We start from the raw sequence: 24,142 nt of genomic DNA on the forward strand, positions 1-24,142 counted from the left end.
ATGAGCTTGCAGTTTAATAACCATTTTATTGATAAGAATTTTCACTATAAATTTAGAACTGCATAGTGAGAGAACGGGACATAAGGGAAAGGACAACAGTAGATACAGAGCATGGGGTAAGAACACTAAAGCATCTTAGAATGAAAATTTATGTTGATGCTAGCCTATATTATCTATATATTGTCTGATGTGTCGCTTCTGTATCATCCATATCATGTGCTCTACATTTGGGGGGGGGGGGGCAGGGGGGAAGAGAGAGAAGAAGAAGGGAAAACCAGACACATGCTTGAGAAACATATTGGTCAAATTTCCTTTTTGCTTCCTTGTTGAACTTTGCTAGGTGGTGCTAGAAGTGAAGACCCAACAAAAAGCTGACCGTTCTGTGCCATGGTTTTGGAAACTAGATCCTGCTAGGCACTGGTTAGAATACACCCCACAACAAAGGAAATGGCGTCTTCCCAAAAAACAAAACAAAACAAAACTAGACAATGCTACTGCTCTTCCCATAATAATTCTAATCCCCAGCTCTCAGGCACATACACCTCTAGCAGCTCACTGACACACTGGCTTTCAGAACCTTTTTTTAAAAAAAAAAAAATTATAATAAAATGTCTATGGTCTAAATTTTCAATAGTGATTTTGGGAACCCCACTTGAGATTTTAAAGTGGCAAATATCCACTTTCCCTCAGAATCAGGCCTCTTATGTTTCTCAAGTTGGGCACTGCCCCAAAAACCAAAACAAAGAAATCACAAGTCACATTTGACAATCGGCTCAAGGTCTCTGCGAATGTTTTAGTTTAAGCTGAACATACATTCGTCACTATGGACCCAATTCTGCCACCCTAACGTAGTATCTTACTTGGAAAAAAGTCAATGAAACGGTAGCACCTGTATAGCTCCAATAGATCTACATAGATCTAGTATCAGGCCCTGGTTCACCACAGCATGTGCTTAAGTGATTTACCATGATTCAGAAGGAAGTGTCTGTTTAGGACCAAGTTTTCAGCCAGCTTTGAAAATTCAAAGTCAGACTAGATCATCTTCATCACTGCTGCTGTCCTATTAAGCTTTTCTGAAACAAAGCAAAGTTGCTCATGAATGAGCAGACTTTCACAGGTGCCAAGCTCCTGCAGTTTCCGTTAGGGTCCATGGAAACTGACAATGCTCAGCACATCTGAGTTGGTGGTGGTGGAGGAAAAGCCCATTGCCATGTAGCCACCCAGACAATAAAGCTGTTACTTTAATCCTGACGAATTAGATGCAAGCCAGTGTTTCAGGGAAGTGGATTTATGGGCTGCTATATACGGTCCATCTCATTATTAACTGTGAGGAAGTTGAGTGGCTATCCACCAAAGCCTTCTCTATCTGAAGCATGAAATCTCTGCTTAACTGCTCAGTGTTACTTTGTCTGGATCTTCCATCATAAACAGGAAGCCTTTAAAGTTCTGATTCCCAGCACCAAAGGAACCAATATCTTGATTATATGCTCCAATATAGTTCAATATGTGTGCTTAACAGCTATAAACAAATGCTATTAGATTGATTAGTACAAGCAGCTGCCAAGATTTTGTTTGAAAGCAGTCTACCATAATAGAAGCCAATTGGACCCTTCAGCTTTTCTTCAAGGATTTTCCTTTTAAAGGTATTACTCTGCAATGTCTGGTTTTTTTAGTTTGATCATCTTTCTTTTTTATTTGAAAGCTCATAATGAAAGAAATCAGTGTCTTAAAAAAACAGTTTAAAAACTTTAACTAAACTGTACACATGAAAATTCTAACAGCAAAAGTTCCTTTTCCTTATGGTTTTTATTGCTACAATCAGGGACTTAGATACAATTTTATGCTTTCAGCACAAGACACAGAACTCCCATGCTGCGGTCAACAGTCCCTGCAAAAATATGAATGCTAAGTTACTAGACTGATCTATTGTGTGCTTTGCTTTCACCACCATTACAATCTAACAAACCACACACATAAAAGTTGGAGTTATATGTAGCTATTTTTATTTTCTTCATGTTACACACAAAATAGCACAGGAATATGTGATCTATGGGTGTTCCATACAGCTAGTCAGATTGGAGAGCTCCAAATAGGGTTCTGTACTACTGTGATACAACCAGTTCCATGTAACATCAAGTCTTGGAATATTAACAAATATTCATTTACTTGGGAAGAGCATAGCACCCTCATCTGTCATGAACATCAAGATACTGAACACACGGCAGGACTGGGCTCTTAGAGAGGATTCAGTGATTCATTTCAAATATTTTGGATTAGTGCATGGGCCAGTTTCCCTTCTGGGAAATGTATTCTTTTTAATAGGCTTATTCCTCTTTTGAAATGCCAGGTGCTGTTTCTGCACAACACATGTTCTTATAACACGCTTTCTTGGATGAACATGTGCAGTGCCTGCTGAGTTCACTAGGAGCCATTACATGCACATAAGGGCAGAATTAGTAAAATACAGTCTGTTCCAAAGCCCCCTGAAGTTCACCGAAGGACACTACTCCAGTAGGCTTTGGTTCAGGTCCATAATTAGCAATATGTCCAAGGTATCATCACTCTCATTAGAACATTTATTTTCAGTGGATTTTAAAATGTGTCCATTTATGACAGCTGACCCTAACAGTCACAAAAATTTTGCTCTCTCACTGGCTGTTAACCAAACTTTCCCGTCTTGAAGAGTCCCATATTGGTTGTACAGCATAACCTAAAGCTGCGTAGTCTGTCTGGGTTAAGACAACTTTATTCCTTCTCATCAAAAACTAATATGGCTGCTAGATCCCATCTACTTTCATCTTCCCTCACATACTCTGGCTTCCACACCTTGAGGATTTTAATCGACTTCCAACTGAAAGCTTAAAGAGGCAAAAGGCTCAAAATATTAAGACAGCATCGTTATAGGAAGCTCAAAAATAGCAGAAGTATAAAAATAAGACAACTTTCTACAAAGATCAAAGCTTAGGCACCCTACGCCTTTTTCCCAAAAAGAAAGCATGTACATGTCTGCTCATTGGTTCCTCCACCATGCCCAGTACAGCTCAGTTTCTATTATAAAGCAGGACTCTGCAACTGGTCAGGAATGAGAAACCACTCAGCAGTCGTGAACCAGTCAAAGAAGGGAACAGTTCCTTGGGGTGTTTCTTAAATAGGAAGCGTGACAGGAAGAGAATTCCTTTAATGGGGAGCTAATGGTCCCTGTCAGAGATTGGGTTTTATATACACACAACCTCCCCAGACATCACAGCATCCATATACTCACCACCAGGCAAGACCTTGCTATGGGCAACTGATGGGATGGTAAAGTAACCAACAGGAAAAGCGGATCTACATCTCATCTGTGACACACTGGTCCGTACCATGAAACACGGCATAGCCTGCATACAAGGTCCACTAGAGTTTCTCTCTCATTTTCTTTTTCTCTCAATCTGTTTTCTGTCTGCTCCTCCTTTTCCTATTCATCCATGGTCCCCACCTCAAACCAACTCCAGCTTACCCTTTTAACACACACCTAGCGGTACTGCCAGGTCCAGCACTGCAAGGATGAATGATCAGCGATCTTCTCTGGACATGGTACAAAGAGCAGTGACAAAAGCCGAGCACAGGTGCAGGACCTTGCACACAACAGCCCCTTCCCTACCAATGTATTTGTGACTGGGCATGGGAAATAACCTCTGCTCAGATCCCAGAATCTCCCCATCCTATCTCGTTACCTTGCTATTAAAATCTGAGACCCAACTGCTTAGAGGCTTGTGGACTAGGTTAAGAAAAGGTTTGTATTGGTAACAGATTTTTCTCTCGCTTTACAAGTACTGAAATCATTCAAATTTCTTATAGAGAAGGAATTAAGGAGTATTTCCTCACCGTACCGATCTCCTTGGTGAGGATTTTGTCTTGTAAAATGGGTTTGGGAAGTGGGTATGCTAACTCCACTGCCTATGTATTGCAATAACCCTCCACATTTACACATCAGTTTACGAAAATTCAGTGCCAGCTACTGAAAAATGGAGATCACCCTAGGGTGACAATTAATAGAATCCTGCGTGTGTCTGTCTGTCTTCAGGAGTGTTTTGTGAAGTCAATAGCATAAATTCCCTGAATACCTGACTTCGATACACTTGGCTGCTACTGCACTGTAACATGCTAACGTTAGTTAGTCCAGCTGCTAGACCATTCAAGGCTTAAAAATAACCATTTGTTCTGGAGTCTTTATGTTAACAGTCTGTTCTTAAGACTGGTGACAAAATGACAGCCCTTAACCCTTTGCTTATAACAGTACATTGGTACTAATGTTGATCACTGATCAATGGGCAGAATATAAATCTGTCAGTCAGACAGCCAAGCTTCATAAAAAAAGCTCTCTTGAAATTCTGAAGTGCATCTTTAACCATATTTCAATTAAATGGTGCCTTTAAACCTTTGCCTTGGGATAGGTAAAAGTGGGTTAATTATAATTAAGATGTCACTACTAAAAATAAGGTATTTCTGCATTTGTCTTATTAAAAACCTTTACAGTAAACAGTACTTTGCAAAATGTATTATTGCACGAGAAGAATAAAGGTTTTTTGGAGCTACAAAGACAAGAGATCCCAGGGAATCTAGAAGACCCAGAACAGTGATCCCAGGGCCATTCCAGTCGCTGCTCCAGCGAGCATGCCCAGTGCAAGGTCTCCATCATTGTCACGGTAACGTTCTCGAATGATGACATGATTTGCAGGGGGCTGGCCATAAGGTCCTAGAAAGTAGTAACAGTTTGGTTAGGAAGAGAGTTTGTACATATGTTTTGATTTAGATGCAGGCCTGAAAAGCCTAGGCATTCACCCACTGTCTCCCACCTCATATACTTGAACATTGTAACAATAGCTTTCCTTGCAGTGGGTACAGTAAAAATCAGCTCCCCTCGGAGCTGGGTGCTGATGCCAATTCTTGATCCTGCTAGGACAGAGTACAGACAGCAGCCTTCCCCAACATCACAGAATGGGAGAAGTATATCCTATGGCTAGCCCAGAGGGCAGAGGTGGGCAAACTATGGCCCGCGGGCCACATCCAGCCCATGGGACCCTCCTGCCCGGCCCCTGAGCTCCTGGCCTGGGAGGCTAGCCCCCAGCCCCTCCCCCGCTGTTCCCCTTCCCCCGCAGCCTCAGCTCGCTCGCTCCACTGCCTGCGCAATGCTCTGGGTGGCAGGGCTGTGAGCTCCTGGGGCAGTGCAGCTGCAGAGCCCAGCCTGACCTGGTGCTCTGTGCTGTGCGGTGGCATGGCTGGCTCCAGCCGGGCGGCGCAGCTGTAGCATTGCCAGCCACTTCCGCTCCTGGCAGCGCAGCAAGGGGGTAGGGGGGGTTGGATAGAGGGAGTTCGGGGTGGTGGTTAGGGGCTGGGGGTGTGGATAGGGGTTGGTGCAGTCAGAGGACAGGGAACAGGGGTTGAATGGGAGCAGGGGGCACTGAAGGTAGTTGGGGGACAGGGAGCAGGGGGGTTGATGGGCAGAGTGTGGGGGGGGTCAGGGGGTGAGAAACGGGGAGCGGAGGTGTCGGATGGGGGCCGGGCTGGGCCATGCCTGGCTGTTCGGGGATGCACAGCTTCCCCTAACTGGCCCTCCATATAATTTCCAAAACCCGATGTGGCCCTCAGGCTAAAAAGTTTGCCCGCCCCTGCCATAGGGCTAGGCAACCAGAGACGTAGATTCTACTCCTGGATCTGCCACACATTCCTTATATGGCCTTGAATGAGTTACGTAATCTCTGTGCCTCAGTTTCTCAATATTCAAGATGGAGATAAAATTCCCAACCTCAAAAAAGAGTGTTGTGGGCTTAATTCATGTATGTTTGTATTTTGAGATCTTCAGATCAAGTGCCATATATAACTGCAAAGGTCTATTACTATATCCAAAGCCAACACATCTCTGCATTGGATAAAGTCTCCATCTACTTAGAAGTCACCCCCGCTGCCCCTGCAACTCCTCAGGTCTTCCTGTAAGGTTGGCACTTGGAAGAAGAACTCTCTAGGGAAAACCTAGATGCAGCAGGAAGTGCTCAGAGCAATTCACTAAGCGGGACCTTCTCTCTCAGAGAGTCTGTACTAAACCAAGGGCCAAGCACGGTGCCAGAGGGCACTATGTGCAAGAGGGGGTGGTTGAGTGACTTAGAACTAAGGTCCTGACTGCTTGTGGTCTTTAAGGGCTTGGTAAAAAACGCACTGAAGTCGAAGGGGAAGATAATGTTCCCATAGAATGTTCTGGGCACATAGATGTGTTAAGCCAAATCTGTTGGACAATTTCCATCTTGAGTCAGTACAGTCTCTTCCTAAATCCCCAGAATGGCTTCAACTGAACACAGAATTCTTCACTTCCTGACTTTGTTCTAGTGATAATTACCTCCTTCCTCTCAAAAGGGAAAGGTTAGTCCAGTGGTTAGGGCAAACAGGGGGTTCCTTCTAAAAAACACCTACCGCTATATTCAGCATCAAGAGTGATGGCAATATTCAATAGGAAAGATATTACTTCATAGTAACTTTAGTCTTGATTAGAAAGTGTATGAACCAAGCTGGAGAAAGGAGTTAGTATTCATTACCTTGGTATGGATACTGATAAGGAACAGCATAGGCTTGTCCATTAGAGGCATAGATGACTTGATGACCAGGAGGGGGATATGCACCATTGTACTGCTCGTAGCCATAAACCTGGGGAAATTAAATGTATCTATTAGAAGATGTTTTGCATCTTTTAGGTTTGTTTAAAGTGCTTAACTCTCCACCCCATTGCTGGTGCAGTTTAGGGATAATCAAAATTTACTATGTGGAAGGCAGCTCTGTGCTGTGAAATGGGCGTGGGAGACCTTCCCATATAGTTAACCACAGTATTTTGCAAGTCAACATCTTCAGTTCTTGCACCACCAAGTTTAGCCATTATAGAACTATAATAATGCTGTCACTTAATACACATGAGTGTGGCTGGCCATGGCTTCTATATAATCCTGTCTTGTGATATGCTAAAAAAGCACAGCCATTCAGCAGTTGACAAGATGGGACCAGTAATGTTGTGTTAACATCCCCGATCCCTCATGATAAACGCCCTATGGCCACACCTCTTCGGCGGCAGTCTTTTCACTAATCTACAGGAATTAAGTATATTGCTCACTGTGACTGCTGTTCACAATCAAAACTATTTATAAACAAGAGACTGGTTGTTCTGTTCCAAAGCCCAATCAGTAGCACAGAAAAGGACCAGTATTTAAATAATATATCACGTAGTATAAGTAAGAACATACTGAGATCAGCAAGTATTTTTGTCCAATTGCTGCCCCATCCTAACCTCTGTGAAAACAGAATCTACACCTAGCTATATACACACACACACGCACGTACTTTTGGGAACTATAGTTATCTGAGTTACTATGAAATCCTGGACACAAAGTCCCTATCTGTTTTACAAATGTCAGCTTCATTTATAAAATAAAATTTTTATCCTGGAAGTGCAGATACATTGTCAAAGCCTTCCAAAAAATTATTGCATCTCCTTATATTAAGGGTGAAAACCCACAATTAAGGACATATGACCAAGATCTGCAAAAGTGACTAGTGATTTTGGCGTGCCTCCATTTTTCTCTGCCCAATCTGAGATATCTTAAAGGGGCCTGATTTTCAGAAGTGCTGAGCAACCATTCAGAAGTCAAGACCCTTTAAAGGTGCCTCAAGCTGGGCACCCTAAACCAGTACTCATTTTTTAAATCTTGAGTTTTTTCCATTTAAAAATAAAATTATGTTTAAGAAAAAAGTCAAACCAATAGCACTTCCAAGGAACAGAGTCAGAGTGTTCAATACTGTCTTTCACACTTATTTTATGCTTACTTATTACACCCCTACCTCAGGTGATGGGGTAGCGTACGCTGTGTATGGGGGAGGAGCTGAGGAAATTGCAGTCTCATCGTACATCGCTTCAGAACCAACATAGCCCTAAACATTAACAAAGCAGACTGCAGTTATTCACTTCTTTACATACAAGAGAACAGACTAGAATATGGACTAAACGTAAAAGTGACTCAACAGTAAACTCAAGTGTTCCTAGAATTCCTGAGTATATTTATTACTGACAAGTGTCAATATCACCACACCATGCCTATGATTTAAATGAGGAGCTTTATTACAGTAGTACACAGTACAGACACCAAGGTTTTCTAGAGGATATAACTTCATGGGGTGATCCACAGCAAGAAGAAAGAGGACAGAGTGCATGACATAATGCCGCAGCAGGAAACTGAATAGGGGAGAAAAGCTTCAGCCAGATGGCCAGGTAGGAGCCAGCTATGCAGATCAGCTGCTTGAATCAACTATTTTTTTTCCCTCTGACTCATTCCCTTACCTTAATGTTTTCAACTGATAGGTTATAGTTTTCTTGTTCAGGTTAAACTGATTAATTTGTAGGTGGGGAAGGAGCATTCTTCTCACACAAGTTCATATACTCTGCTTTCAGTTGCTCTGGAGTAATTCCACTGAGCTCAACAGAATTACACAGAGCAACTGAGTACAGATGTTAGCCTATAAGGATCAAAGGTAAAGATCACAGCTGCACCCAAACATTTCATACCAGTGACTTAAGCTTCTCAGCAACCCATGTACTTTGCCTACAAATAAGACAAGAACCAGAAAATAGCAGATCTACATTTCAAAGTCCTCTTCCTTCAGCTGTTTGTAGAAACACACAATTTAAAACATTACACTGCAGCTATTTTTAGAAGCAACCTCTGCTGAATCTGTGTCCCATCCAAAGGCAGTGAGAAGGGGCGGGGAAGTAACTCTCACAATAACCACTGCAGATTTCCAGTGGTTTGTTTAAGTTTCAGAACAGCCTTGGGTGTTTTCCCCTAGTTGTGGCAATGCACAATGCTCCTCCTATTCCACCAGAGGCTTTCCATAAGAAAAAGGCTAGCTTGATATCTGTACTGCTCCCATAAGCTCCTAAAAACATTCTCTCCCTCCCTCCCTGTAAACACACACAAGTAGATTTATACACACAAGGGCTTCCATTGAAGTCATAGGACTACTCAGGTATGTAAGAGTTTGCAGGATCAGAGCCTAAGTGACCTAATTGTCAGAAGTGGGAAGCACCCAGCTATTCCTACTGAAGTCAGTGGCTGCTGCTGGATGCTCAGCACTTTTGAAAGTATGATCACTGAGATGCCTGCAGATGGACTTTGAATACTTCAACTTCTTTTTTATTTGAAATCTTATCGTAGAGGCTTAACAGTAAATAGCATCTGAAGGTCACTCTCTAAGGCCTCATCTACACTCATGGCAGTTTGTAGTATATATGTAGCATATCACTGCAGTGCATAGCTACAATTAGCAGTTAAAGGCTCTGGCAGCAGGGAGCTGCTGGAGTCTTATCCCTCTGCTCAAGTCTTTCACTGCGGTGCAGAAAGGCTCCAGCAGTGGGACACTGCATTGCTAAAAATAGCAGTGTAGATAATAAATAAATAATAATAATAATAGGAGATATACCAATCTCCTAGAACTGGAAGGGACCTTGAAAGGTCATCAAGTCCAGCCCCCTGCCTTCACTAGCAGGACCAAGTACTGATTTTTGCCCCAGATCCCTAAGTGGCCCCCTCAAGGATTGAACTCACAACCCTGGGTTTAGCAGGCCAATGCTCAAACCACTGAGGCACTGTCTGGGCATGTGGATAGCCACATAGGGAACATAATCCAAGGTTCTGTCATGTCTTTACTGCCAAAGTAGTGCCTCAGCATCTATACTGCTATTTATACCCATGCTAGGGGAGCGTGCAGTGTATGTACTCCACACACCACCATAAGCATAGACATAGCCCAAGACATTAGTTAGGGCATAATTTGCAACACTGATGGCTACCAGTTAGCTTCAGCATCGAGGTTACTGAATGTTTACAAAACCCTCTATGTTTTTGAATTATGTGCAATGATACTGATTCAAGGGTAAACCAGGAGTTCTGCACCCCCTCTGGTTTTCACAGATTCATTCCTTTGCCCTCTGTTTAACACCACAATGCAGCATAATGTGGCATTCTGCACTGTAAAGCAGTTACTTGGTACAAGAAAACAGCACTTTTACCACACTACAATTACTATTTCGGGTATCCAAAACTATAAATTGTGTCACATGATGGGATGTAGCAGCTATTGTGGCAACGTGGGTGCCAGGACTATGAAATAAGCCTTTGGATGCAAGGGTCAGTATTTCCCAGTGGAGCTGCAGTATTTCAGAGACCTGGTATCTAAGGATATATCTATCTTACAGCTGAGATGTGTGCTTAAAGCAGGGACAGACAAAACTTGTGCCAGCTCAGCTTGAGAAAGGATGCTAAAAACTGCAACATGGATGTTGTCAAATTAGCAGCAGCTTAGGCTCACCACCCCATTTCAAGCCAACCCAGCCCCTCAAGTCTGACCTCAGGTGGCTAGCCCATGCCACCACCTGGGCAGTAATGTCCACATTGCTATTTTAGTGTGCTAGCTTGAGCTGAGATAGACCAGGTCTGCCAACTAATGCTGGGAATCGCACTTCCCAGCTGCAGTGCACATATCCCCTTAATACTTAATACTTTACCGATTTGGGGAAAGCTATTGCCAGAAAGTGCTCTATGAGCCAGCCTCAAAAAAAGGCAAATAAAGTGAGTCAATGGCAGAAGTAGGATGGCTAGGCCTTCCAGCAGAGTTAATGCCACAAGTTATATCATAAGCTGCAAGGGTTTACAACTGAGCACAGATCTGTATTTACAGATGAGGGAGTGAATAAGCCATTTTTCATTAGAGCGAAACTTAAGGTACTAACAAAAGGGTTTTTATTCCGTTTTCCAGGGAGTTTACAGTGGCAGTATTTAGATACAAGAGAGAACATTTAACTCAAAAGACACACACAATGTTAACTGCAAACACAAACTACGCATTTCAGCATGCAGTTATCCAGTTTGAATACATGCATGAACCATTTTTGCTGAAGCCCAAGTTTCTGAAGTTAGTTCTATACAGTACAAGTTCCACAGAACTACGTAAAGCAGCTTGCAAAGGCAGATTTTGCATCTTCTACAAGTGAGTCTAAGCAACTGTGTAATATCTACATAAACCTAGTTGCCACTCATTTCAGCTAGAAGTTTCTCTGCACATACACACACCCCACCATTATCTGGCTTCCCTGTAGATTACCTGCATCTAGATGGACCTGATCCCACTCGGCAGTGAGAGCGTGAGACAGCCAGAGTGTATCTTTACCAACTATAAAAGAATTCATAAGTGCCCAGTGCCGATCGATGTTCATTCTTTGTCTACAGATCAGCCTTTTCCCCATAACAATGCTTTCTGAGACTCCTCCTTCAATGAGCCTTACAGCACAGTAGCTGCGGCACTCCAAAAGATCACTTTTCATCTTTATCTAGCATGCACGGACACAAAACCTTCTTCTACCAAAGTTGTGGGCACCAGATCCATGATGCTCATATACCCCTTTCTGGCCCAGGCGATGCGGGACAAAGCACAATTCAAATGGGTTCTTGAAGACAGTGTGAAGGAAAATTGCTAGGCCACTGACTGCCACTCACACACACTCCCTCCCTACCCCATCACTATGGAAACATTCACAGTGTACTTACCGCATTTGTTCTAGCATCCTGGAGAGCAATTTTCCATGCCCTGCAAGAAACATTATTTAATGGATAAAGAGATACAAGAAATGTGGGGTAAGATTCTGAACAAAATATAGTTAGCCATTAAAATGTACAGCAGGAGCCAAGTGATATGGTGGAAAATGTATATTGAAGTTGCTGTGGGTGAAGGTAGCCTAAAGTTAAGGTAGGACATATGCATAGAGAGATTGCAGGAAGGAGGTATTAATTCCTCTGTACAGTCCATAAGCTATGGCAGGAGGAACGTGCTGTTTTAGGGCTCCCTTGTTGTTTGAATACAAAGAAGGGCAACAAAGAGCCAGGCATTAAGACGCAGGAGACCTGCAGCCACACGGAGGATGGGGCATCACTACTAAAGTAACAATTTGGAGTGGAGGGAGGGACACAGATGTGTCCCCACTATCCCTTCAGCCAAGTTGCACCTGTGCCAAGGTGTAACCTAACAAGAAGGCGAACAAGAGCCCGTACCAAAGAAACATTCTTCCTCTCAGCATTCGCCAGTATGCAGCTACCTTGAGGAATTCCAGAATATTTGGGGCCAATTCTTGGGCTACAAAGAGCTAAGTACAGCATATTAAACAACATTCTTTGGAAACTCACAAGCAGTCATCTGCACTCTCTGCACAGAGGTTGATTGTCTTCCCATCTCGACAAACAATCTGCAGCAAACAGTCTCTTGGCTTCCCCTCTGGGGGCTGGAAATCTACTCCAGAAAAAGAAAGCAAAAGATTTCCATTTAATATCTTGGAAAACAAAATCCTTAACCTCTTGAAGATTCTAATTAATTCTCATTGTCTCAGTCTTTCTGGTCAGGTTAGAGTAAAGCAATGAGCTTGAGTTATACAGGTTTTGGTCTCCTACAGCACATATACACTGCGATAAAAGACCCACAGCATAGCTGCAGCTGGCCTGGGTCAACTGACTTCAACTATGGGGTTAAAAAATTGTGATGTAGACATTTGGGCCCAGGCTGGCACCCAGGATCCCTCTCATAGGGTCTCAGAGCCCAAGCCCGAATGTCTACACCACAATTTTATAGCTCCACAGCCTGAGCCCCGCAAGCCCGAGTCAGCTAACCCAGGCCAATCACAGTGTAGACATATCCCTAGAATAGGGGCTCCATCAGGACAGGAGACAGTTACTACAGCTTAGACTGACTGTTAGTCAAAAGCCTCTTAGGGAAGGACTCTGGCCTACCAGCTTGGATTTCATTGTTACTGTATATAAAATGTTAGGCTAAAGGTTCTGTTAGAGACAAAACTGCATGCACAAATCCGTCTTGTCCAAGTGGGTAAAAAAAATAAAATACAGGCAAACACAGATTAAACTTCTTCAAGCTCTCTCCTTCCTGAAATCAGAAGCTGCCTGCACATATGGCATCAGCTCAGGAGACCCAAGCAATTTTGTGCTTTAGGAGACATGCAACAGTTTTTCAGACCATGAAGCCATTTGCAACTTGAAGCCTCAACCAGTTTTAAACCAAACACACATCTTGAATTTAAAAAGCTGCAATGATGAAGAATCACTTACCTGTTACTAGACCAAGCAGAACACCAGTGTTAAGAGAGTAATGATGTGCTAAGAGCACACTAGTTCAGTGAGTATATCCTCTCCTCAACAAGAAAGACATGCTAGCCTTGCTGCCTACCAGGGAAGGTCATGCTGAAATCTGGGGAAAAATATTCATGGGAGTGGATTGCTAATCAACCTGATCCTTCTCAACCGGAGGTCTTAGCCCTGTATTGCTTAATACAGCCACAAAGGAGCCGAGTCAGCCAGGTGTCCACATTCCAAATCACTAGCCAGAGCGCTATAATCCCATTTACAGGCAAGGAGACAGCTAGATAAGGCCCCATGCATAGGGCCCTGCATAAGCAAAGGCCAGCCTTGTTCCCTATGTGCTGGCTGCACACTGAATACAATGGCAGGACAGAATGCAGAACGAAAGGAGCTGCAGCCTCCCCAGGACACCGTGGAGAGCACCAGCCTGAACATCACCAGTCAATGCTGTGTGTGTATTTCTTGCTGGGTTGTGCCCACTGAAATGGTGTTTCTTTACCAAATAAATACACTCTACCACTGGTGTCCTTCTGGTCCATCAAGTATCAAGTGAACAAGTGTCTCTAAAAAAAGGGTGTGCTAGAAATAAGCTTGCTAGTACTTGGATGGGGCCCATCCCTCTAGTTCTCTTTTCTCCTCCCAAGCCTCTGGACAGTGCCAACTCCACAATGTCCATCAGAAGCACATGACATCAGGTGCATCAGCAGTCTGCTATCCGTATCCCCAATTCACTTCTGCTATAGTGCAGCCCTTTACTCAGAATATATGCCAGCAGAATCCGTGTCATATACCACAAGTTCACCACCACTCAAGTAGTGTTTTATAGATGAATTGTGGCAAATGCCAAGATGATCTACCACATGATACAATGCTGTGAAAAGCCATTCCCTTTATTCATTTACAGGTATGGAATCAGGAAAGAAATTTTTAAAATAGAAAAGCACACGTTCTACCTCGGCATTCATTTCCCACTCTGATGTTGATGCAGTGCACTCGCATGTGGACTTTATCCTCTATGTCATGCCGCTGCTGATCGTCATAGAATAGCAAATGGCCATCAGACCATAGGTCAAACCAATTCTTCTTCCAACGACGTAAAATAGTGCCTAAAAGAACGGAGAAAGTCACTTCTGGGAGCACTGATTGGAAAATGCTCATGTCTAATACGGCCAAAGCAGCTTTTCAATTTGACTCTTGAAACAAGGTATTCTGAGGGTCCAACAACTGATTGCTAATTCATTGTGCATCAGGAAATCTCAGCTTCAAAAGAAAGGGACAAACAGCGTACAACAAATAATGCACATGATAGCTAGGCCTTATGTGTTATTTTTTATTTAATGATTAGCATTATTATTGCGAGTTTGTTTTTTTAAGCAAACAACCTAATGCTTCAGGATTCTAGCATGCTAGTGACCAAGTACTACACGGGACCAAGTGAATAAGCAAAGGCTAGTAGTTATCCAGGAAATTTTCCAAGCTCCGCTTATAATAATCCATTTGGTTAGGTTTTTATTTTTTTCCACAAAGTATTACTTATAGAAGACGACTACCAAACCATCAGCTATAGCAATGCCTATGTTCCCATTATTGTAATCCAAAAGGTCAGAGGCTATCAAAATAGACCGTTTCTTTTGGTCCAATATCCTTGAGAACATCCTTGTAGAACTGTTTAAATGGGACACAGGGAAACATATTTTTCCCCACTGATGGTCTAACGGATACACACAGCCAAACTGTCTGTTGGGGAAAGAAAGTAAAAAGCCCATCACTCACTTTGCCGAAGCAGCCATCCACTCTTCACAAATGCCATCTCTGTTTACTCTAGGGTGAGAAAAGAAGAAGGGGTAAAAAAAAGACAACCATAATTGTTAATACATTGCAATAATCAATCAGGGAGAGGAATCTCTAGGCATCCTGGCTATTTGTAACACCTTGGTGCATCTAGCTGATGTGTGCACAAGAGTGTCTTTTTTCTCAACTGCATGACCGTTGAAAGACTACATGGCTGGGATAGTCTGAACCATCTAAAAGTGATCTGCAAGCGTTACAGGAAGACTCTCCAGATCATCTTTTGGCAGCTGGGAAGATACCCAGGAAAGATCAGTTAATATTCCACAAACTTTTACACTATTAGTGAATGCAATGAAAAATATCCTATGATGTTAGGAGATACTTTCACTACTAGTAACCTATTTCTGTTCTTTACTAAGTCGTGTTATCAGACATACAGATGAACACAATATGTTGGAGAAGAATCCACATGGCTGGGAAATCATGCCTCATAATCTATTAGATTTCTTTGAGGGGCTCAACAAGTATGAGTATACGGGTGATCAACTGGATATAGCGTACTTGGATTTTCAGAAAGCCTTTGACAAGGTCCCTCACCAAATGCTCTAAAGCAAAGTAAGCAGTCATGGGATAGGAGGGAAGATCCTTGCACAGACCAGTAACTGGTTAACAGATAGAAAACAAAAGGTAGGAATAAATGGTCAGTTTTCACATGGACAGAAGTAAACAGTGAGACTCCCCAAAGATCTGTACTGGGACCAGTGCTTTTCAATATATTTATAAATGATCTGGGAAAAGGGGTAAATAGGTGGCAAAGTTTGCAGACGATAAGAAATTACTCAAGATAGTTAAGTCCACAGCTGACTCTGAAGAATTACAAAGGGGTCTCACAAAACTGGGGGACTGGGCAAGAGAAAAGCAGACGAAATTCAATAAGTGCAAAATAATGCCCATTGAAAAACGTAATTCCAACTATACACACAAAATGATGGGGTCTAAGTTAGCTGTTATTACTCAAGAAAGATCTTGGACACATCATGGATAGGTCTCTCACATCCGCTCAATGTGCGGCAGCAGTCAAAAAAGTTAAAACAACGCTAGGAACTATTAGGAAAGGAAAGAGAATAAGATACAGAATATATTGCCACTATACACCCATTAAGCCATAGTACACCCAAATCCTGAATATTGTGAGAAGTTCTGGTTGCCCCATCTCAAAAAAGAAATACATTTGAATTGGAAAAAACAGAGAAAGGCAACAAAAGATATTAAGGTTTTGGAACAGTTTCCATATGAGGAGAGATTAAAAAGACTGGGACTGTTCATCTTAGAAAAGAGACTGAGGGTGGATCTGTTAGACATCTACAAAACCATGAATTTTGAGGAGAAAGTGAATAAAGAAGTGTTATTTATCCTTTCATATAACACAAGGATCACCCAAGGAGACTAATAGGCAGCAGGTTTAAAACAAAAAAAAAAAGGAAGTACAGTAACTCCTCACTTAACATTGTAGTTATGTTCCTGAAAAATGTGACTTTAAGTGAAACAACATTAAGCGAATCCAATTTCCCCATAAGAATTAACGTAAATGGGGGGGGAGTTAGGTTCTAGGGATTTTTTTTTTTTTTTTTTTTTTGCCAGACAAAAGGCATTATATACATTTTAAACAAGTAACTTAATACAGGTACTGTACTACAGTTGGGAGGTGCCCCTGCCTTACCCTCCACAGGCACAGCCCACTGGCACTGGAGATGAGGCAGGTAAGGAGGCTGAAAGTGCTGTAGGCTAGGAGAAACACATTGCGCAGCAGCGGCAGCTTCCCCTACTCTGCAAGCACCAGGGCAGGCTCAACCCTCAGCCCATCCACTTCCCCTCTTCCTCCAAGCTCCTATCCTTGACCAGTCTCTTCTCCCCGGCCCCACCTCCTCCCCCTTTATTTCCCACACTGCATCCTCACTCCTCCCCTCCCTTCTAAATGCCACAAGCCAACTGATTGCCATGGGCAGGTTGCAGGGGACGGGGAGGAGGCATGCCAAGTCCTCGCTCCTCCCCTCTCCCTCCTGCCTGGGGCAATCAGCTGGCGTGCGGCCTTCAGGAGGCAGGGGGAGCCTGCGTGCCAAGTCCTCGCTCCTCCCCCCTCCCTCCTGCCCCCAAAATGCCGCAAGCCAGCTGACTGCCACAGGCAGGAGACAGGGGAGGAGGGGGAAGGCGCTGATCTGCAGGGTCTGCAGGCGGGCAGGAGGCGCTGAGGGGTGGGGGGGCAGGGAGTCTGCCAGCTGTGGAGAAAGCAGGCAGCCAAACAACGTAAGAGTGGGGCACTGCACAACTTTAAACGAGCATGTTCCCTAATTAACCAGCAATGAAACAATGTTAACCGGGATGACTTAAAGTGAGGAGTTACTGTACTTCTTTACACAATGGAGTGTCGACCTGTAGAACTTGTTGCCAGGGGATGTTGTGAAGGCCAGAAGAATAACTGTTTCAATTAAGAATTAGAGAAGTTCATGGAGGATACATTTACCAATGGTTATTAGTCAAGATGACCAGGGACACAACCCCATGCTCTGGGTGTCCCTAAGCCTCTGGCTGGGAGTGGATGAGAGGGAGAAGGATCATTCAATAGTTGCCTTGTTCTGTTCATTCCCTCTGAAGCATCTAGCACCAGCCACTGTCTGGAGACAGGATTCTGGGCTAGATGGACTATTGGTCTGACCCAGTATGGCCACTCTTATGTTCTCAATATTAAGGACCAATTTTGAGTTTCACTTGAACTGACAAAAGCAACACATTCCCAACTAAAACTGCTACTTGCCACTAGGAGGGGTGAGAGTCAGCAGGTGACTGAGAATGATGTCTTCATTCCCCAACACGAATCAATTTCGTAACTGTTCCCCTGCTTTTCATGCCACTCTATGAACTTCCTCTATTCTACTTCTCAAAACTCATATGCTACATCACCACCCTAACTTCCCCATCCAGTCAGAACTTCCAGCCATGCCCTTCTTTCAGTCCCTGCTGAATGCCTGCCCCAGCTATCCACTCTACAGAAAAGCTCACCAGGACAGAAAGGACATAGAGTAATGTTAATGGGGAGGGGAAGAGTTCTCCTTTATGACCTGTTTTGTCCCACACCAAACTGTTTCCATCTCCCTCAGAGAGGCATTGTTGTTCCTGAACTTGCACCTATTTAAAATGAAAAAGTTCTTATTTCTCTTTAGCTTTCAAGTGACACTATAAAATGCTTGATACTGCACATAAAGGACACTACACTAAACCAAGTTCTATTGCACATTATACTCAGCTGCTGGGCTGCTACATTGTGGATTTGGTTGCATGATAAAGGAAATTGAATAAACCTCAAAAAGGAAATGTAGGGAAGAGGGGATTTTGTTTTATAACACACAGATGTTTTGACTTATTTATTTTTAAAGGGTTGGGTTTTATTCACCTGGCTGTGATTCAGACAGAGCAGCTAGAACAAAAATGTTGTTTTTTAACCTGCAACAAGGTCAATCCTTCGGGTGCAATTTTTTAACTTGTAAATTAAGACTATGAAAGACACAGGAGTTTAAAGGAGATTCAGACTCCTTTGAACCTACTACTCAACATTTGCTTGTTATGAATGTACACAAAAAATGTCCATTAAAGATCTCACTGATTTGGCATACTTCAACAAGTTTGCTATTCTCTACCCCTTTCCAGCTGAGGATCTAAAAGAGCTTTACAAAGGAGATTCAATACCCTTGCAAATTATGGTAACTATCCCCTTTTAGAGATGGGGAAATTGGAACTGCTACCAAAATACTGTCATTATAATTTGTAATTACAGATGAAAAAAGTGCAAAAATAGTTCCAGTATCAGCTGCCCCCTGTGTACTCTCTGAATTTAGAAGGGAAAAGTTCTCTTAAGCAGAGACTCTCTGTTCAGTTTTAGCTCAGATCCTTTATTAAAAATATCAAATTATAAACCTTACCACACATACCAAAAAAAAGGTTTAAAATGGAAGTCCTAGTGAGCACTTAGGTAATGCTTTACTACCCAGTTCTTACAAAAAGATTCTAAAACATTCTTAGCCTCATAAGCATGACATCTGCTCCTCTGCCCCTTTTCTGATCTCTAAGTGCACATCCTCAGGCATCAGGCCTCACGCCTTTACTTATCCCTAGGTGTAACTCTGCCACTCTCAGACCAGGCCCCAGGCTACAGTATCCTGTGTATCAACTGTTCTGATCCTAGCAGGAGATCCAACTGAGTTCGAGCAACTGCTACTGCACCCACCTTGATCTCTTCAGCAGTCTGTGACCAGAAGTATATACAGTGACCAGAAAGTCTTCTTAAATTGTTTATTCTAACAGCTGAAAAAAAGCATTTGTAGAAAAATAATTTTAATAAAACAACCAAGTCTACATTCATGTCTCTCTTACATGAAGAAGTGCTCTATGTAAACTTGAAAGCTTCTCTCTCTCACCAACACACACTGGTCCAATAAAAGATATCAGTTCACCCACCTTGTCTCTCCAATATCCTCAGAGTGACACAGCTACACCACCACTGCATATCTTACCGAAAGGCTTACCACCCCCAGCTGGTAACCTAAGCAGGCCTCACTTCAGACACCCCTGTCTCTGTGTCTCTGGTTCCCCCAAACAACTCCTGCCCCTCTTGAGAGAGTGTCCTCTTTTTCTCTCTAGTGTGTGCAGGCCTTTTCCTATTTGGACATTGTGTCTTAACAACTCTCAAGTGTTTTCTGAGAATTAGCTTATCTTGAGCCATTCTTTCCCTTCCTGCTTAGTTTTTCCATACAGCCCCCTTAAACCACTAAACCAATATAATCATTCAGTAAATGTCCAATAACCAAGTCAATGCAGAATATTCATAATTATTACAGAGCAGCTCCATGCCTGTCACAATTCGGTCTACAGGAGGCTGGCACAGCTTACCTGTAGGATTCCAGATATTCTGTTATCCAGGCAGGAACGCCAACAGAAACATACCCACACTGTTAGAATAAGATAGCGTTACTCCCCGTGGTATAGAGCAGACATGTTTCTTCCATCAACTGTTTTTTTTTTTTTTTTTAGTTTTTTTGTTTTTTAAAAAGAGACCAAGAAACCTTTTCTTCTGAACAATTAAAAGCTACATATAAAGTTTAGTGGAGGACTACTTTTTAAAAAAAGATAAGCCCTGCAGAATGTCCAAAAGCGTATCATACAAAAATCTGTTGATATATCATTACCATCAAAAAAAAATCCAGGGGTTGAACAGCAACTGAAGATGGTAACACATCTATTTATACAATATTTTGCATGTAATCTCATGTATGAGAAGTTATGTGCTGCAGTAAATTAAAATAAACTAAACTTAATTTAATTAAGTGCATGACGCTTACTACCAGTGTATAAAAGGATAAAAATCACACAGGAAGGTAGAATGTATTACTGTCAGCAAATAGATGGGAGTAGCACTGAAACCAAACAGATGTTCTGCCCTGGACCTCTGGTATGGAAATATTCAGTTTTGAGAAGAAATACAATTTATGCATTCAGTCAACAGTAAATTTAAAGATATTTCCAAAATTGTAAAAGCTAGCTTGATAGGATCAGTTATAATGGAGTGGTATTTGCCTTAAGTTAATGTTTAGAAGTGCAACTACTACATGAAAACAGGATTTAAAACAAATTGGGATGTTTTCTTGACACCTGTAATAAATGAATCAATCACTGAAATCTAAAGGCAATAATGCAATGGTGCTCTGCAGACACTGGACGTGAATTAACAGCAGCAGGACTGAAGAGCTATGGCTGTGTCCCCCGCTGTGCAGATTAGCAGCATTCCTCCTCCTCCTGTTTGCACATGACAGCTTCCATTTCCAGAAAATGTAAATATAATCCAGAATATCCAATAATCTTTTTTTGTAAGATTTGTACTATTCCCAGGGGCAGATTTTAAAAATCTGCCTTCCCTACTTACATCTGCTTTTGGGAGGGCAAAGGAAAATTACAGGGACAATTAATAGAATTAAGATGGCAATGGTCCCAGTTCTGCAACTTGATCTCAGTGGGAGTTTGGGCAGAGGTCTGCCAATTCAGACCTAACTGCAGGATCAGGTCCCAGATACCCAATTGTTCCCACCCATTAGATACATACACTCTCAGTAGTGTTAAGTGTTCCTGTGACTGACTGAGGATGGAGAATTAAAACAATATAATGAAGAGCAACCAGGGTGAGGCTGGTCTGAAAATCAGGCCCAGAAAGACCTAGTTACAAAAAGATCAGTTTTGGAATTATGCTAGCATTGAGTCCGGATAGTTCACAAGCCAGTCCCTACCCTATCTTGAGGTGGGGGGTTTCAGGCTTAACAGCAGTGTTCTCCACCCTAAACTTGTCCCCCCCCCCCCCCCCCCCCCCCCCCCCCCCCCCGCATGCCTTCCCCCTTCTACCCCACCTCACTGAATAAGAGTTATAGTGCCAAATTCAACCACCAGCTATGTCCATTGAAACAAGTGGAAATACTTTGCCTTTTAAACTTCCCAATCCTGCAACTGGCTCCATGTTGGCAGACTCAAGCTTGCTGAAGTAAACATGCTCCACGCAGAGCCACTTTCAGGATCTAGGCTAAGATTAGAAAGGGCCAAAGTCATCCAATTCAAACCTGCTAGAGACTCACAAGTCAGAGCTCAGATGCAAATGACTCAGAGAAATAATATCCCAGTTACTTCCCTGGTCAATCCGCCCCCTCCATTATGCATTCGATTGTTTTACGTGGCTGTGTTTCTTTATTGTTACCAGAAATGCCTTATAACTTTCCACTATTGAACAACTCATATCTCTGCCATCCTGGCTACACTAGGACTATGCCTTGCCCTGCTTTCCCCGGTCTATCCACAATACAAAGCTTACAAAGCATTCAAAGTCTGCACCACTTTTGTATTCATCCAAACACATGTCTGGACTCCCTAACCTCACCAATTATATACAAAGCTATAAATACCTAAACCTGAATGAAATTGTTTGCATGTTTTTTATTTCAGTGAGAAATAAAACACAGATAAATTCAGTTTGAAACAAAAAAAAAGTTTTCATTGGGCCACCAAACTGAAAAATATATTCAATCAGCTCTACCTGATGCCTTCAGTTTAATCACAAGTTTCACAATATATGGTGTCTTTCTTAAAGCCCCAGTGCTGGAATCAAGAAAGTGCATGAGAGTCTCAGGTTTCATTAAAAAGGGAAATTTCTAGTCCTCATGGTTGAGGACAAGCTTGAAAAAAATAAAGCAAGTGTAACCTAAAGACTCAGAAACCAGAAAACAAATAAAAAGATCCTCAAATTTAAAACCATGAGGCTGTTTTTTGTTTGTTTTTTAAATAAGGCTCATGATTTTTTAATAGGTGGCAATACCACACTTTATAGACATCTCAGACCCTAGGTCCTTATTTGGATGACCTCAGCAGAAAGGACATGATTAGGCCAAGTCTTCACCCAGATCAGCAGGTAGCGATCGATCTATCGGAGATCTAGTGTAGACACGATAAAATTGATCCCCGATCACGCTCCACATCGACTCCAGAACTCCGGCTCATGAGAGGTGGAAGTGGAGTTGACAAGGGAGCAGCAGTGGTTGACTTGCCACCGTCCTCACAGCCAGGTAAGTCGACCTAAGGTACGCTGACTTCAGCTATGCTATTCACGTAGCTGAAGTTATGTATCTTAGGTCAACCCCCCTGGTAGTGTAGACCTGGGCTCAGATTATGGGCAAGGAATATCATCCTAACAGGCAACATGCTGGAGACAAGAGGCCTCTTCTTTTCAGTTAAACCATGTAATGTCAACTGAAGTTTCTATTTTGTTTGCTTACCAGACCCACCCTCATGCTTCCTCAGTGGAGTGGGAGATTCTTTCAGATTTAAAGGGAGAGAGGAAAACTCTCTCTTCTGGGGGAAGGAGGAGTTGGCTGCACTTAGCAGACAGTAGTGTTGTAGCCACTTGGCTCCCAGGATATGAGAGAGACAAGGCAGGGGAGATAATATCTTTTATTGGGTCAATTTCCACTGGGGAGAGGCACAAGGGCTCCAGCCACACAGTGCTCCTCTTCAGGGGTGGGAAAGGCAGCTACCTGAAGACAGAGTGACCAGACAGCAAATGTGAAAAATCGGGACAGGGGGTGAGGAGATAATAGGAGCCTATATAAGAAAAAGAGCCTAAAATCGGGACATCTGGTCACCCTACCTGAAGAGGAGCTCTGTGTGGCTTGAAAGCTTGTGTCTCTCCCCAACAGAAGCTGGCCCAATAGAAGCTATTACCCCCCCTCTCCGCCTTGTCCCTCTTATTTCAAGCAGACACTTGGCGTCTCCCTGGCTCGTCTCTAGCTGCTTTCTTCTCCCTGCGCTCTGCCCCAGGGCCAGCCCTGGCACTCGGAGCACCTGCCACCCAGGAGTTGCAAACCTGAACGAAGCCTGCCTGCCAGCCGCGCTCAGGGTGGGGCCGAGTCGGTAAGGATGATCCCTGTGCCCCAGCTGGGGGCCCGGAGCGGCGCAGCGCAAGACGCGCTTTCAACCCCGGCTGGTTACAAAACACCGCCTGCCCCTTGGCAGCGTCTCAGCGACCTCGGCTCGCTCGCGCCCGGCTCGCCCTGGCCCTGGCACCGGCTCCGGGCAGGACCGCAGAGCCCCCGCCGCACGGGCCCGCCCCGGGGCCCAGTCCTACGCACCTGCTGCTTCCCTCAGAACTGACGCACAAACCCCGCTCAGGGCACCTCAGCTTCCTTCCTGACGCTCACTGCGCTGCTCCGCTCATCATCGCCCCTCTGACGTCAGCCCGCCCTGTGATCTGTGAGCTCATCTAATCCTACTGCGCATGCTCCGGGGGCGGCTGGGAGTTGTAGTTTCCAGGGGCGAGGTCGGGAGGCCCCGGGCGCTGCCGGCTTCTGTGCACGTGTTGGTAACCACACCCGTGCCCACGGGCCGGGCCAGTTGGATCGTCGGGGCTCGAGAGCTGGGTGGATGCTGCTGTAGGGTTCCTTTTGCCCGCAACTGAAACAAAAGCATTGGGGGGCACTTTTCTCCCTCACTTTCCCAGGAGGCAGGCACCAGAGATACTGCAGGGGCTGTTTGGAGTCTACCATTTTCCTGGATTTCAGGTT

General features: G+C 43.5%; 1 protein-coding gene across 4 annotated transcripts; it reads right to left on the reverse strand.

The window, feature by feature from the left end:
* Positions 1-234: 234 nt before the first annotated feature.
* On the reverse strand, positions 235-23,813 carry PLEKHB2 (pleckstrin homology domain containing B2). Of its 4 annotated transcripts, none has more exons than XM_050964170.1 (10): positions 23,711-23,813; positions 19,941-19,999; positions 19,279-19,355; positions 14,982-15,029; positions 14,162-14,314; positions 12,249-12,351; positions 11,616-11,655; positions 7,858-7,947; positions 6,567-6,675; positions 235-4,735 (listed from the first exon to the last, which is right to left on the reverse strand). In XM_050964170.1, exons 4-10 carry the CDS (start codon positions 15,016-15,018, stop codon positions 4,599-4,601), a joined length of 669 nt encoding a protein of 222 aa, XP_050820127.1. In that variant the 5' UTR covers positions 15,019-15,029; positions 19,279-19,355; positions 19,941-19,999; positions 23,711-23,813; the 3' UTR covers positions 235-4,598. The 4 variants fall into 4 exon arrangements, with proteins under 4 accessions (XP_050820127.1, XP_050820124.1, XP_050820125.1 ...); XM_050964167.1 differs by having other exon boundaries at positions 12,249-12,354; XM_050964168.1 differs by lacking the exon at positions 19,941-19,999 and having other exon boundaries at positions 12,249-12,354.
* Positions 23,814-24,142: the final 329 nt, after the last annotated feature.

Source organism: Gopherus flavomarginatus, chromosome 8 (assembly GCF_025201925.1).
Source record: "Gopherus flavomarginatus isolate rGopFla2 chromosome 8, rGopFla2.mat.asm, whole genome shotgun sequence".
NCBI classification, from domain to species: Eukaryota; Metazoa; Chordata; order Testudines; family Testudinidae; genus Gopherus; species Gopherus flavomarginatus.

What these genes read in the sequence shown, in the direction of transcription:
- PLEKHB2 (XM_050964168.1), bottom strand. Translation starts at nt 15,018, where the DNA reads ATGGCATTTGTGAAGAGTGGATGGCTGCTTCGGCAAA. An exon ending in AGTGGGAAATGAATGCCGAG is followed by an intron (nt 12,355 to 14,161) that starts GTAGAACGTGTG and finishes CTTTTTCTGGAG; the next exon opens with TAGATTTCCAGCCCCCAGAG. An exon ending in GAGAGTGCAGATGACTGCTT is followed by an intron (nt 11,656 to 12,248) that starts GTGAGTTTCCAA and finishes TGTTTCTTGCAG; the next exon opens with GGCATGGAAAATTGCTCTCC.